The sequence below is a fragment of the Lithobates pipiens genome, unplaced genomic scaffold, assembly GCF_037356315.1.
Source record: "Lithobates pipiens isolate NorthernLeopardFrog02 unplaced genomic scaffold, aLitPip1_a1.2 Scaffold_8, whole genome shotgun sequence".
In the NCBI taxonomy this organism is placed as follows: Eukaryota; Metazoa; Chordata; class Amphibia; order Anura; family Ranidae; genus Lithobates; species Lithobates pipiens.
Genome location: NW_027507903.1, coordinates 636,417,862 through 636,432,930, shown reverse-complemented (window position 1 = coordinate 636,432,930; position 15,069 = coordinate 636,417,862). Strand labels below are relative to the sequence as shown.

Below are 15,069 nucleotides of genomic sequence, written 5' to 3'. Positions count from 1 at the left end.
TTGAAGTATTTTTTGTATGGAAGATGGCAATGTGGTGTTGATGTTCCTTAGTCTGTGCAGAACTTCAGCTGAGTATTTGAAGTAGCACATGGTTTGTGGATGCTGTTATAGGGATAATAGTTTTATCCCTATTGTGGGGTCACCAGTACGGTATTTGTACATTGAAATCATATCCCCTCTCAAGCGTGTCTTCTCCAGAGAGAATTAGTTCAGTGCTCCCAAACTTTCCTCATAACTAATATCCTCCAGACCCTTTATTAGCTTTGTTGCCCTTTTCTGGACTTTCTCCAGTTCAAGCACATCCTTCCTAAAGAACTGCTGCCCAGAACTGGACGGCATACTCCAGGTGCGACCGGACCAGAGTCTTGTAGAGCGGGAGAATTATTGTTTTATCTCTGGAGTTAATTTCCTTTTTAATGTATGCCAATATTTTGTTTGCTTTGCTTGCAGCAGTTTGTCATTGCATGCCATTGCTGAACCTTTCATCTACTAGGACTCCCAGGTCCTTTTCCATCCTAGATTCCCCCACAGGTTCTCCCCCCAGTGTATAGATTGCATTCATGTTTTTGCCACCCTAATGCATTATTTAAAATGTTTCTACATTAAACCTCATTTGCCATGTAGTTGCCCACCACATTAATTTGTTCACTGGTGTAAACTGCATACAGGAGGATTTCCTCTCTTCTCTTCTCTCCTCTATAGAGCTGCTCCCAGCTCTACCCTCCTGGTTGCTTGTCCAACAGCTCGCGTGGCTGCTCCAAAGATCTCCTAGGGCAAGGGATAGGAACGGTTAAGCACAGCATTGTTCTCCCCTGAAAGCTTGTTACATGTGGCAGGCTCTCCCCTCGTGAATCCCTGGGTGTGCTGATATATTCATTCTGTCCACTTTTCTCCCTGCTGCTCCTTAGGCAGAATTCCTCCTCAAACCAAGACACTGATAGGATCTTCCCAAGCCAGCCTGAGCCCAACCTGGAGGCAAAGCCCCCCCCCCCCCCCAGACCCAGGGGTCCCCTCCTAGGCCACCAACAGCCTCCTCAGCACTCCAAATTACACCTGACTCCCTTGCTGGCATGGCTCCACCATATTGAAGGGCTGACTCATCCACCCTGCCAGGACATTCTGCCTGAGGATTGGCCAAGTTCCCTCAAGTATGCAGATTAGACCATCCTGGCCTCTGCCCACTAACTTCTAGCATTTTCTCCAAACTTCTAGATCAATGGAGAGGTACCAGAGGCTTGCCTCTGTGGAGCCATTCAGCCGGACCTGCAGTAACCCTGACCCAAACGCAACCCCTGACTTACAAACTTAACATGAGTCATAACTTAAATTTGCCTGTACTAATACTAGCAGCACACTAGAGGGTGCAACACAAGCATGGCACTAAGGGCTTGGCAGGGTTCAAAACAAGTTTGAAACAACAAACACCCGAAGGCTGTGTCTACATCAATCACCCTGCAGGTGGACAGTAAGACATGGAGAATGCAGCTCAGTCAAAACCAGGATGCTGGAATGAGACCAGCAGCTGCCATGGATCAGGAGCATTATACTCTCCTGACAGGATGTAATGGGTAGAAAGGACATGGAGGATAAATATGGCCAACGAATCAAAGGCTGTCCAAGGTGATGACAGGTAGGTAAATAAAGGGAGGCATTTGATCTTCAGGATTCAGAGTAGTTATGGGTTTTGTGGTAAAATTGAATTAATGGAATATTTTTGCACCCTTCTTTTTTTCAGAACAAGAAGCACAGTTCATTTTACCTGGGGGGCATTACTTTCTCCTTATGGAAAAAAGGTAATACACCAAACACAACTTTATACTGACAAGATATTTTAACAACAACCTTGCTAGCACTGCACATACATTTACTAATCCAATTTAAAAAAATCGGTCCCCCCACACACTGATATTTTAGTGTTTGGGTGATGCTGAAGAGTTAAACCACCCGACAGTCTCTTCCATCTCTCAGGGGCTCTATTGGTGAAATCTAGACTTGTGCACAACGGAAAATTTTGTTTAGTTTCGGTTTGTTGTCATTCGTAAAATACATCATTTCATTCTGTTACGTTAATACATTTTCGGATAATTCGTTATTATTCATAGAGTGTCCAATTCATTCGTTCGTATTCGTTGAAATTCGCTATTTATGTATGTATAGACATTCGTGATAGTGATTCGTAGTTTGGAAAGTCGTTTGTTTATTGAATCTTTTAACACACACAATGACACCGTCTCTTCTCCTCGGCTCAAATACAATACAACACCCTTCTAACTCGGTTCTCAGGAATGCACTTTGTCAGTAATCCATCCTCCGTCACAAAATTAATTAGCTGATTGGACTATAAGATTTACTTTGAGCTGACCTTTTGTTTCATTAGATCTTTAAAGAATTACCGAATCATGTCGAATTCATTCAAATTCATTCGTTATATTTCTTTCGTATTCATTGTAGTTTGTTATTTTTTTATTCGGACATTCGGATGCATCTGAATGTCCGAAAGATGCAAAATTCGGCCGAATTTAGATTAGTTATGAAACGAAGTGCACAAGCCTTGTGAAATCCTAGGCAGGCTCATTGTCAAACAGGTGAAAGCTCAGGGCTGCTGGACAACAGGATAATCAAGAAACAGGTAGGGGTTGCATTGACATGCATCAGAACTCAGACGGGAGCAAGGGAACAGATACTTAGAGCAGTGTTTGCCTAGGCGATTACCACTGATAACCACTTGCCTACTGGGCACTTTCACCCCCTTCTTGCTCATGCCAAGTTTCAGTTTTCAGCGCTGTCACACTTTGAATGACAGTTTCGGTCATGCAACACTGTACCCAAATTAACTTTTTATCATTTTTTTCACACATATAGAGATTCCTTTTGGTGATATTTAATCACCACCAGGATTTTATTTTTTGCCACTGGTAGGCACTGGAAGGTGACATTGATAGGCAGCACTGATTGGTGGCACTGATGATGAGGTACCGATGGGCATTGATTGGCAGCACTGGTGGGCATAGGTAGGTGGCACTGTGGGCATTGGTAGGTGACACTGGTGGGCACTGGTAGGTGGCACTGGTGGGTACTGATAGGTGGCACTGATGGGAAATGGCAGGGGGCACTTGTGCACACAAATAAGGCAGGGGGCGATGTCCCTCTGATAGAAGCCAGTGATTGGCTTTTTTCCCCCTCACGCTGCGTGAGGGGAAAAAAAACAACAATTACCAATCTTCTATTGACATCACATGATCAGCTGTCAGTGGCCCCTTTCTCCGATCTGTGATGAGCCGAGTCTCATAGACTCGGTGATCACAGAGCATGCTGTGCATGCCCACATAGGGACACGCAGACAGTGAATGCTCAGGAGGATGTCTATTGACAGCCTTCCGGCAATTAGGGCCATGCTGTAGCCATCATTCGACTATAGAGTGGGTGGGAGGTGGTTAAATAGCTTTCCTAAACATGACATCAAATGAGTGTCAAAAAAACAGCAGAAGGAATGCATGAATGCCTAAACATGGACTGAATACATTTTGTGGCAGAATCCAGGAAAGTTGGAAGCTGTTGCACAGGTACACATAAACAGGAATCAAGCATGGGACCAACCTGATCCTGCAGAGACACAGCTGTAAAAAAAAAACAAGTTTGTTCTTAAGACAGCAATTAAAGGCAGCTCCCCCACTCTTAGGCCCTTTCCCTGGTAGGGATTCCTGTTATCATTTAGAAATTGACCCACTAAACAAGGATCATTAAGATCTTGACAAGGGGCATGAAGGACACAAGTATGTTCCTAAGGCCGTGTACACACGGGCGGACTGTCTGTCCAACTTAGTCCGCTGAAACGTGTTTCAGCGGACAGTCCGCTCGTGTGTGGGCTTCAGCAGACTTTTTCAGCGGACAGTCTGGCGGACTAAGTCTTTCGGAATTTCCGTAATATTGTCCGTCCAACTTTGGTTTCAGCGGACAGTCCGCTCGTGAGTAGGCTAGTTCGACGGACTAAGTATGGCGCATGCTCAGAAAGGATTTACACGGCGAAAGGTTGCATTGCTGTGTATTGGACTTCCTGTTTCTAGTCCCGTCGTAACGTGCTGTACACGTCATCGCGCAAGCTTTCGGCGGACTATCTGTTCATCGTGTGTGGTCAAGTCCGTTCATTCGAAAGTAGGATGGACTGTCTGTCGGATTGTCTGATGGACTTAGTTGGCCAGACAGTCCGCCCGCGTGTACGCGGCCTTAGGGCCGTAACCCTTCCAATGCACCAGGTACCAGGGTTTTTCTCTGAACCTCCTCTACTGTGTACTTCTCTTAAGAATCATTGGAGACAGGGTCTAGAGGTATGCAAATGCTGGAAAAAGATTGAGCACTACATGTTTTAACAGCAAAACATTAGATAAATTATGAATACAGATGTCATGGTCAGTGGTCAGGCTCTGAGACCAGAAGCTATAGCAGTAGACTCCCACCAACCAACTGAATATATAAGCAGGTCACCTGGGCGGATGAGGTGGATGATGCAGGCTCACCTAACGTGCCTAGGTACTCACTGGTGTTCATTAGAGCTCCTGATGGTGGAGATGAATTTTACTGCTTGTTAGTACTAGGTCACGGTCCTCAGGATCGACCCCACCCGGAGTTGAGCAAGCCAGGGCCTGGTAGCAGGTATAGCAGGTAAGGATCAAACAGAAGCATAATCAGTAAACAAGTAAAAGGTCGGTAACAAATAGTCGCGGGTTAGGATAAAGCAGAAGTGTAGTCAAGGAAGGTTGGTAATGAATGGTATTAGAGATACAAGAGTGACAAGAGCAAGGTATTGGTTGATGAAGAGCACAATAATCTGGCAAACACGAAGTGCAAAGGTATGGCTTCAATAGGAAGTTTGTGGGAGGAGCAAAGAGTCCAATTGTTAATGATAAACACGATTTAAAGAGGAAGTAAACCCTGATGAGTTTACTTCCTCTTTCATTCCCTGCAAAGGTAAAGCATAATGGACTACTATGCATCGCATAGTAGTCCATTATGTGTCACTTACCTGACACAGGAGCCAGCGAAGTCACCGCTGTCCCCTGTAGTCTGGCGCATCCATCTTCTCGGTGGGTCTCGCTGCTCCACCGCTGTAATTCGGGGAAGCTGCAAAGACGTCACTCCCACGCATGTGCACGGGAGCCGCCACACGCAGCATATCGCCGCTGACGGCGGGGTGCTCAGAGCGCCTGCGCGCCGCTGTCTACGGTGCATGCGCCGTAGACAGCAGTGCCTGTCTTTCGGCAAATATCTCCTAAATCGTCTAGGTTTAGGAGATATTTCTTGGACCTACAGGTAAGCCTTAATCTAGGCTTACCTGTAGGTCAAAGTGTGTTGTAAGGGTTTACAACCACTTTAATGCAGGATCATTCAAGGAATTGTCCAGGGAGCTGTCCAGCATTTCAGGTGACTCAGCAAGAAGAGACATCAGGTGGCAAATCCAGACCCACCCCCTTTTAACAGAGAGATAAAAGAGTTTGTACAGTAGGTAACTGGGGTAATTTGGACCCACACTGAATGGAGCAATAAAGCAAGGAGCATCTTCAAACAGATGTGCTTGGTGAAAAGCCAAACTTTATCTCTAGGAAATGATTTGGAGACACCCTGTGCTAATTTCTTGTAACAAGCTGAAGTTCACTGAATAGTTCAGGAACATCCCCCCCCCCCCCCCCAAACTGTTGTAGGTTGATTCTAGCAGAAGATGCTGCAGAATCTTTAGAAATCAGCGATACCAAAGAGTCAATTCTAGGGTAATCACAGAAGGTAACGTAGAAGAATTATGTCCAGTGGGCTTACAAATATGAATGTTTGGGTGAACTCTGCCCAAAGGGAAGTGATCTGCCCAGTTTTTCTGCTGGACTGAAAAAAAAATGGTGAAGACATACTGTAGTTTCAAAATTTGGTTAACTCTTGCTATTTGGCCATTACTTTGTGGGTGATGCAATGAAGAAAAATCCACATATTCAGAAGATGACAGAGTGCCTTCCAAAAACTAAATTTCCCTATCAGAAACAATATAAGAGGAAAGACCATGAAGCCTGAAAAAGCCTTTAAAAAAAAACTTAGGGGCAAATGGAAGGCAATTTAAAGGGTAAAGTGAACCATTTTAGAGAATCATTTTGGAGAATAAGTTCAGGATGGTTGGAAAACCCATAGAAGTCAGAAGGTCAGTGAAAACGTCCATCAAAATATAGGTTCAAAGTCATTTAGTTAGGAATTGCAAAAAAAATTGTAAAATGCTGGTAGGTGCCTTTCTGAGGACTTTATTTTGGGGTGCAGAAAGGACATAAAGCCAATAATTTAGAGAAGTCTTTACTGAGTGTAGACCATCAGTAATTGTGAAAAATATATTCTACAGTCTTGTGCAGCCCCTGGTGCTCAACCAGCTTTGAGGAGCGACTCAAAGGATTCCAACAAAAGATGCTTGTATGTATATATACTACAAAAATACTATTAGCACATCTTTGAATAAATCCAAATCCCGTGAAGTGGATTGGCATGTACAGTATATGGTGCGTTTTCCCATAGAGAATCTGTTTCAGACAAACTGGTGTCAATTATATAGTCATGTTCAGGTTCTGATCTTCTTCTTCAAAGGGCCAGGATAGCACATCTGCTTTATTATTCATGGCTCTGGGGCAGAAAGACAGAGTGTAAAAACACTAGAAAAAGAACAAAGCCAAGCAAACCTTATGGAGATTAAGTCTGGTGGTATGGAAGATTCTTTTAATATGTATAACTGGTAATAGGAAAATCACTCCCTCCAGAAGATACCGGCCACTCTTCAAGAGTCAACCTAATGGCTAGTAACTTTCGATCTTCTAGGGGGTGGTTTCTCTCTTCAGGTAAAAACCTTTTGCTGAAACTAATCACAGAAGTATACCAAAAGAGTTTTGTTGTAAAATAATTGCTCCAACCCCCCAGAGCCACCCACCTACATTAAAAATGTCCAAGAGGTGTCATTAGATTAGAATAGGAGCAAATAAGAACAGTTCAACAGTTCAAAGGCCTGTACTTCTTCTGAGGTCCAATTTCTGCAACATTCCCCTTCCTGGTCAGGGTGGTGATGGGATTTATAAAAGTAAGCTAACCCTTGATGGAATGCAAATGATAATTAATGAAGACCAGGAACTTTTGGGTTGGCTTTTCAGGCCTTTTCATGGCAGTGAGAGTCTGAACAGTATAACAAAATACTTGTAGAGGGCATCACAAATATTGAAGACCATTTTTCATTTGTTACCTTCTTTTATATTGATTTCAGTAAGGTTGGGATTTAGTAGCTTTTGATATATGTGGCTGAACCTTTGCAAACTGACCCCAGGTGTGTTTGGCTACTACTGAGAAACAGCAGACAGATCCTACAGGCTGGTTCTAAAGACATATGGTGATAATAGGGGCGCTGAAATATACACCTTACTTAAAAAAGTGAAAAAAATATATAACTTAATCATATGCGACTAAAGTGATAAAACAACCTATCACCATACAATAATAATCATGTGACAATTGCAAAAAGTTAGTAAATAGTAAAGTCCCAATTGAAAAATAAAGAGCAACATATATCCAAAGTCCAGACAATGATTCATCTAAGAAATTTGTGATAAACTCCACCTACATTAATTTGCCAGAATGGAAAAAACCTTCCTCCTCATAGGCTCAAACGGGGCATAAAAAAGGAGAGCAAACAATATCCATAGTATAACACCGTTTCAATTGAAACAAAAATGTAAAAACATAAAGCCAAATGGCTGCTTACATTTCTCAGTGCCCGACCTGGCACTGGGGCTGCTCGCTTAAACAAATCGTTTCGTGGTAGGTTCGTAGTTCCTCGTTGTGTACGGCGTGTGTTCCACCGAATGCGGCCGACAACCAAAACATCCGGAACTGTACGTATACGAACGTGACCAGGTACCGCCTCGACGTACATTTCATTTTCACGTCTTCAGGAAGCGTACCTAGTCACAGGGTCAACGTTCTTTATAGTGTACCGATCGATCGTGAAGACCAATAGGATACACCAAATTTTGTGCGCAGCCTCAGTCCCACTCAAGGCCTAATGGATAATCCATTATTCACAAAAACATAACTTGCTTACATAATACAGTTAAAAATTCTTACTACAAATAAAGCCATTAGCTATTCACACTCTATCAGAGGGAAGAGGGAACCATAGATTACAAAAAATTACAAAAATTAATATTAATTAGATATCTTATTAATTAATTTTCATTCATTGCCAAAGAAAGGTGTACCTTCTCGTAATTTACATGGCTGGCCTCTCGTAATTTACATGGTTAACCTCTAGATGTCAGTCTACAGGCAAAAATATCTTATGCCACTGATTAAGCTAATAATTGCTTTTAAAATAGAAGTTTAATTGCACATTCCTTAATTCTGTTTGACACTATTCCCAAAGAAAAATGTATTAGTAACCCTCACAGTTTTTCCTTCATATATTTCTTTAATTCTTTTGAGAATTATGAACACCCCTCCATGTTCACCATCAACAATCTCTTTTTTATCCAATTTATGCTCTCAATATTTTTAGTTAATTTTAAATTAATTTTAAATGCTCCTCCTATATGTGTATTAATGACTAAAATGTGTTCATCTTGTCTATAAATATATGGAAACTTATCCTCTATAGTGAGATGGACTATATTCCAAAAAGAAATAATCTGGATCAAGAAAACCGGCCTCAATCGTTTGACAAAAAACTATTTAGGTTGAGTTCTATGTTCATACCCAGGGGCTACATTGTTTTTAATTTATATATCCATTTTGTTTCATTCTTTGATATTTCTCTTTTCATATGTGTCCCTCTCCAGTGTTTTGCAATCTTGTCAATCCCATAAAATTTGCAAAGAGAAGGGTCGCTTTTATGATGTGATTTGAAATGTCTTGACACGCTGTGATTGGGAAAACCTTTCTTAATATTTGTGAGATGTTCATTAATTCAGATTTTTAATTGTCTGGTTGTTCGGCCTACATACTGTATTGAGCATGGGCATTCTATCACATAGGTGACATGAACCGAATTACATGTGATTAGTGGTTTGATTTTATACTCCATTTTTGTAACTTGGGATTGAAACTGGGTAACCTTTTTCGATGAGCCAGGTTTTCTGGTTAGCCTGCTGGCTTTACATCTAGTACAATAATGAAAACCGGACCCATCCAGAAAAGTTGACAACTTTTTTGGGGGATCTGGGACATTGCGGGCTATTTGGTGTCTCAAACTTGGTGCCCTTCTGTAAATGTAGGGTTTTGTGAAATTATAGATGCTAGGTCCTTATCTTGCTGCAAAATGGGCCAATATTTTTTAAAAATGGTTTCCACTTGTCTGTACTGTCTATTGAACCCTGTCACAAAGGCTGTGGTCCCTTGGTGCTCTGATTTGGCTTTTGATACCAATAATGTTTGTCTATCCATCTGGGATACCTGTGTTACAACCTTCTCTAGGGTTTTTTGAGAGTAACCTTTTTCTAAGAACCTACTTGTTAATATCTGAGCCTGTGAGTGGAAGTCAGACTCTTCCTCGCAGTTGCATTTTAATTGCATATATTGTCCTTTCGGAACTGCTCCTATCCATTGTGGATGGTGACAGCTATGTGTAGGCACATAACCATTTCTATCTGTAGCTTTGAAGTAAGTTTTAGTAACAAACTTGTTATGCTTTTTTATAATAGTAAGGTCCAAATAGTTCACTTCCTCGTTACTGTGTTTGGCTGTGAACTTCAAGCTATAGTGATTACCATTCATCTGATTCAAAAATTCTTTAAAGCTATCTAAAGTACCTTTCCAAAAAAGAATCACATCATCGATGTATCTTTTGTAAAAAATGAGAGATTTATTCATGTTTTTATCGATGGTTTCTGATTCCCATCTATTCAGAACAATGTTGGCTACACTGGCAGCATAACGTGCTCCCATGGCCACTCCTGCTATCTGGGGTCTGGTGGTATTATCTCGTGAATACTATTATCAGGAGATAGGATGACTATTAAATGATTCAAATACTTATAATAAATTAAAAGGAGATCCTACTTCAAACTTAAAAATACAACTTACAAATTGGGTAACAGAGGACCTATATAAAGAAAATTTAAATCAAAAGGAAGCTGATTACCTTATACCATATGCTCCAAAAATTCCAGTAATGTATATATTACCAAAAATACATAAAAATAAAGAGTTCCCACCAGGTCGACCAATAGTAATCGGGATGGAATCTCTGTTCTCAAGACTAGGGGAATATCTAGATTTTTTTTTAAACCACTAGTGACTAAAAGTCCTTCATATTTGAAGGACAGTAGAGACCTGTTAGTGCTTCTACAGGATCTAGTAGCAACAGAAGACACCATCATGATTACAGTGGACATTGAGTCCCTATACACCAATATCCAACATAAGGATGCACTTACAGCAATAAAGTGGGCACAAACAAAAGAATCCAAACTCAAGAAGGTTCAGATAAATTATTTAATTAAAGGCCTTGATCTGGCAATGAGTAATAATTTTTTCTGGGCTAATAACGATTATTATAACCAGATAGCAGGAGCGGCCATGGGAGCACGTTATGCTCCCAGTGTAGCCAACATTGTTCTGAATAGATGGGAATCAGAAACCATCTATAAAAACATGAATAAATCTCTCATTTTTTTACAAAAGATACATCGATGATGTGATTCTTTTTTGGAAAAGTACTTTGTATAGCTTTAAAGAATTTTTAAATCAGATGAATGGTAATCACTATAGCTTGAAGTTCACAGCCAAACACAGTAACGAGGAAGTAAACTATTTGGACCTTACTATTACAAAAAAGCATAACAAGTTTGTTACTAAAACTTACTTCAAAGCTACAGATAGAAATGGTTATGTGCCTACACATAGCTGTCACCATCCACAATGGATAGGAGCAGTTCTGAAAGGACAATATATGCGATTAAAACGCAACTGCGAGGAAAAGTCTGACTTCCACCATCATAGAGCTCGACCTAAATAGTTTTTTGTCAAACGACTGAGACCGGTTTTCCTGATCCAGATTATTTCTTTTTGGAATCTAGTCCATCTCACTATAGAGGATATGTTTCCATATATTTATAGACAAGATGAACACATTTTAGTCATTAATACACATATAGGAGGAGCATTTAAAATTAATTTAAAATTAATTAAAAATATTGAGAGCATAAATTGGATAAAAAAGAGATTGTTGATGGTGAACATGGAGGGGTGTTCATAATTCTCAAAAGAATTAAAGAAATATATGAAGGAAAAACTGTGAGGGTTACTAATACATTTTTCTTTGGGAATAGTGTCAAACAGAATTAAGGAATGTGCAATTAAACTTCTATTTTAAAAACAATTATTAGCTTAATCAGTGGCATAAGATATTTTTGCCTGTAGACTGACATCTTGAGGCCAACCACGTAAATTACGACTAGGTACACCTTTCTTTGGCAATGAATGAGAATTAATTAATAAGATATCTAATTGATATTTATTTTTGTAATTTTTTGTAATCTATGGTTCCCTCTTCCCTCTGATAGAATGTGAATAGCTAATGGCTTTATTTGTAGTAAGAATTTTTAACTGTATTATGTAAGCAAGTTATGTTTTTGTGAATAATGGATTATCCATTAGGCCTTGAGTGGGACTGAGGCTGCGCACAAAATTTGGTGTATCCTATTGGTCTTCACGATCGATCGGTACACTATAAAGAACGTTGACCCTGTGACTAGGTACACTTCCTGAAGATGTGAAAACGAAACGTACGTCGAGGCGGTACCTGGTCACGTTCGTATACGTACAGTTCTGGACGTTTTGGTTGTCGGCCGCATTCGGTGGAACGCACGCCGTACACAACGAGGAACTACGAACCTACCACGAAACGATTTGTTTAAGCGAGCAGCCCCAGTGCCAGGTCGGGCACTGAGAAATGTAAGCAGCCATTTGGCTTTATGTTTTTAAATTTTTGTTTTAATTAAAACGGTGTTATACTATGGATATCATTTGCTCTCCTTTTTTATGCCCCGTTTGAGCCTATGAGGAGGAAGGTTTTTTCCATAGAGACACATCATATTCCATGTGAAGCAGGGATTTACCTGCACAAGCTCAGCTGACTATCTTTTTAATTAAAGTAGTCAACACCATCTGGTAAGAAGACAACTGTATCCTCATGGTTGGGTGTTGTCCGTGTCCAAACCTTGCTGAAGGGACGTTTCATTATTTTTTTAGAAGATTTCAGTATATTCTGGCAAATGGATGTAGATGGCGTTTATCACAAATTTCTTAGATGAATTATTGTATGGACTTTGGATATATGTTGCTCTTTATTATTCAATTGGGACTTTACTATTTACTAACTTTTTGCAATTGTCACATGATCATTATTGTATGGTGATAGGTTGTTTTATCACTTTAGTCGCATATGATTATTAAGTTATATCTTTTTTTCACTTTTTTAAGTAAGGTGTATATTTCAGCGCCCCTATTATCACCATATTTCCAGCGCATCACTATACATTTCTTGTTTTTAGGGAGCAGCTCACAAGAGATCACTTAGTTAGTTTCGAATCACAGATTATTTATTTTGTATCACACAGTATTTTAGTAAGTGGCGCAGAGTTTATTTACAGCTGTTTTTCAGCTATATGCACACATTGGTTCTAAAGACAGCAAAGTATGACAATTTTCTTGTGTACCAATAAGGAAAAAAATAAGTCCCATGTCCCACACCTCACAAAACCCCTGTATGTGAAGTTAGAATAGTCTCAGCCCAGACTGCAGGCCATGTCCAACACGTTTCACCTCAACCATTGGGCTTAGTCATGGAGACCTTTTTTGTGTACTAGATTTAGTCTTGTTCACTGTGACGGATCTCGGACACTCCTGTTGAGCATCTCCGCCAGACCTGTGTCTCCTTTCCTCCGAGCGCACCCGCAGCCTGCAGATTCGCCATAACCAGTCCTTAATCCCTCAATCACGAGACAAGCCACACAGGTGTTGAGGGTTAAACATCCAGAGCATAAACTGTTTATTAAGTGCCAAACATACACTTTTAACATAGCTAGGGACACTCCCCTTAGCCTGGTCATAGAGGGGGTAGGGGACAAGAAAGAACCAATGGAAACTCAACACTTGTATATTCAAACAACTACAGTTCAAGCACATGAAGGGATTATGACAAGCAGGCAGTCCCTCCTTACACATGCCCTGCTGGGATGTGTCTTCAGACCAGACTGTTTGTCTACATGACATGACCCAACACAATTAACACAACAACAAGAGGGGGAGGGGAGGGATGTAGCATTGCATTATATTATCTCATTATCTTAGGTAGCCATAAACGACTCTACAAGCCCAGCCACAGATACCGCATTCACCCTGTTCCAATGACTGGCAAATCTGGACACAAATGTCTGGAGGTACCATCTTCTCCAAGTGGAGGGAGATGGCAAATAGCCCTCTAAACCCCAATGTTCTCTGCTGGGCCATAGTCTGTGGGTAGGAGGCGAGCCCACAGCCCCCTCCAGAACACACAGTGACAGTGGGTTCTGTCACATTCAACTCTTCTATCTTCAAATGCCTTGACCATTATCAGTTATGGTTTCGGGTGTAATGACCTTAGCTAAGCTAAATTTTTTTGCCCGTGCACTGATTTGTCATCAGAATTATGAAATTTTCCTTGTTGGCCCTACTGTTTTTCCTTGCTTCATTGGGCAATAGCCTCATCTTTGCTTCCTTGTATATTAGTCTAGGCAGGTATAGCATCATTCACTTTATATACCAGCTTTAGTAATGTCCAACCTTGTTTTCTATATATACCATCCCCCAACCACACATCATTGTTTTCACTGCACTGGGCAGTCATGCTCAGATCTAAACTATCTCTTTTTGCCTTACAGGTGTGATCAACTTCAGAGTTTTTAGGCCTCTAAAAGCCTTGGCTACTCCCCTTGGACGTTGTTTTTCTTGTAAAGAGGTAAACTTTGAGCTAATGCCCACTGTGAATGTTATGCTCATGGATGTCAAGGCCCAGGCCTTCAAACTGAAAGGGGGCAATTTCAGAAGAAGTAAGTCACACCGAGATCACAATAATAACACTTGTGTAGTAGAATTTAACAAGCTACCTTAACTTATAGGTTGTGCAGACAGGATCACCAGAATATGCAGATACTGTATGTGCCATCAAGTTTTTTTTTTTCCTTTTTTTTTCTTGTGTTTAATTTAAATTAGTATTCTTATGTCTGGGGCACAGTATTTTCAGATCCATGGCTTGCACTCTGGTTCACTTACCTTACCCTAACCTTCTCCTCATTACAGTCCAAACCCTTCAGAGGAAAACTGTACTAAGAGAACTACATAACCATCCATTGAGGGTCTTTCATAGGGATGTCATGAGTCCAGAAATAGCTAGGCAATTAGCATTTTCTGAGATCAGCAGGCACACAACATATCAACATATCTCATTAAGGGGGCCTGGCTTGTGGCTGATGGAGTAGGCAGTGTGGTGTGCTAGCTCCTCTGAGAATCCAGGCTCTTTTCCTGTTATTGCCCTCCTGATACATCTGTTTTCCTCCTAACCTGCTCTGGCGGGATCCCTTCATCTTTTGGGGGCCAAAAGACATTCTTCCTGCAGCAGAGCATGGTGGGAAGGTGGTGCCTGGGCTCAGCACTCAGCTAAGGAGGCAGCCATGAAGCTGTTTGATAAATCTCTGGGAAAGGACACCCTGTCCAAAATGCCATACCTCCTTCTGGAATCTGCTCACCAGGAACCTCTGCTAGAGGATCCGGAGACTGCATGGCCTGAGGACTCAGAGCCTGCCTCATCATGGGACACAGTGAGTGCTAACACAGCCAGGGCTCTAGAAGGCCAGGAGCTGCAAGTTCCTGAACCGACCCTTAGAGACCATTTTTTCAGCAGTCACCTCCTGTAACATGTCAATTACTACCCTGTGTGACTGCACTGCAGCCCTGGAGGACAGAGTGAGCAATGTGGAGGATGATGTTGTGCCACTGCAGAGAGTAGTTTGCCATATGCAATGGATTATC

The 15,069-nt window shown here is 41.2% G+C and overlaps 2 protein-coding genes across 2 annotated transcripts in view; both read left to right on the top strand.

Moving 5' to 3' along the window:
* The window catches only part of LOC143961567 (toll-like receptor 13), a 152,466-nt gene that overhangs the window by 33,529 nt on the left and 103,868 nt on the right, over positions 1-15,069 (top strand). The gene's annotated exons all lie outside the window — the stretch shown is intronic.
* LOC143961565 (uncharacterized) overlaps positions 1-15,069 on the top strand; it is an 82,468-nt gene that overhangs the window by 15,038 nt on the left and 52,361 nt on the right. The window contains exons 4-5 of the mRNA XM_077470873.1: positions 1,736-1,793; positions 13,923-14,090. Coding sequence (XP_077326999.1) covers positions 1,736-1,793; positions 13,923-14,090 — 226 coding nt within the window. The remainder of the gene's footprint in view (positions 1-1,735; positions 1,794-13,922; positions 14,091-15,069) is intronic.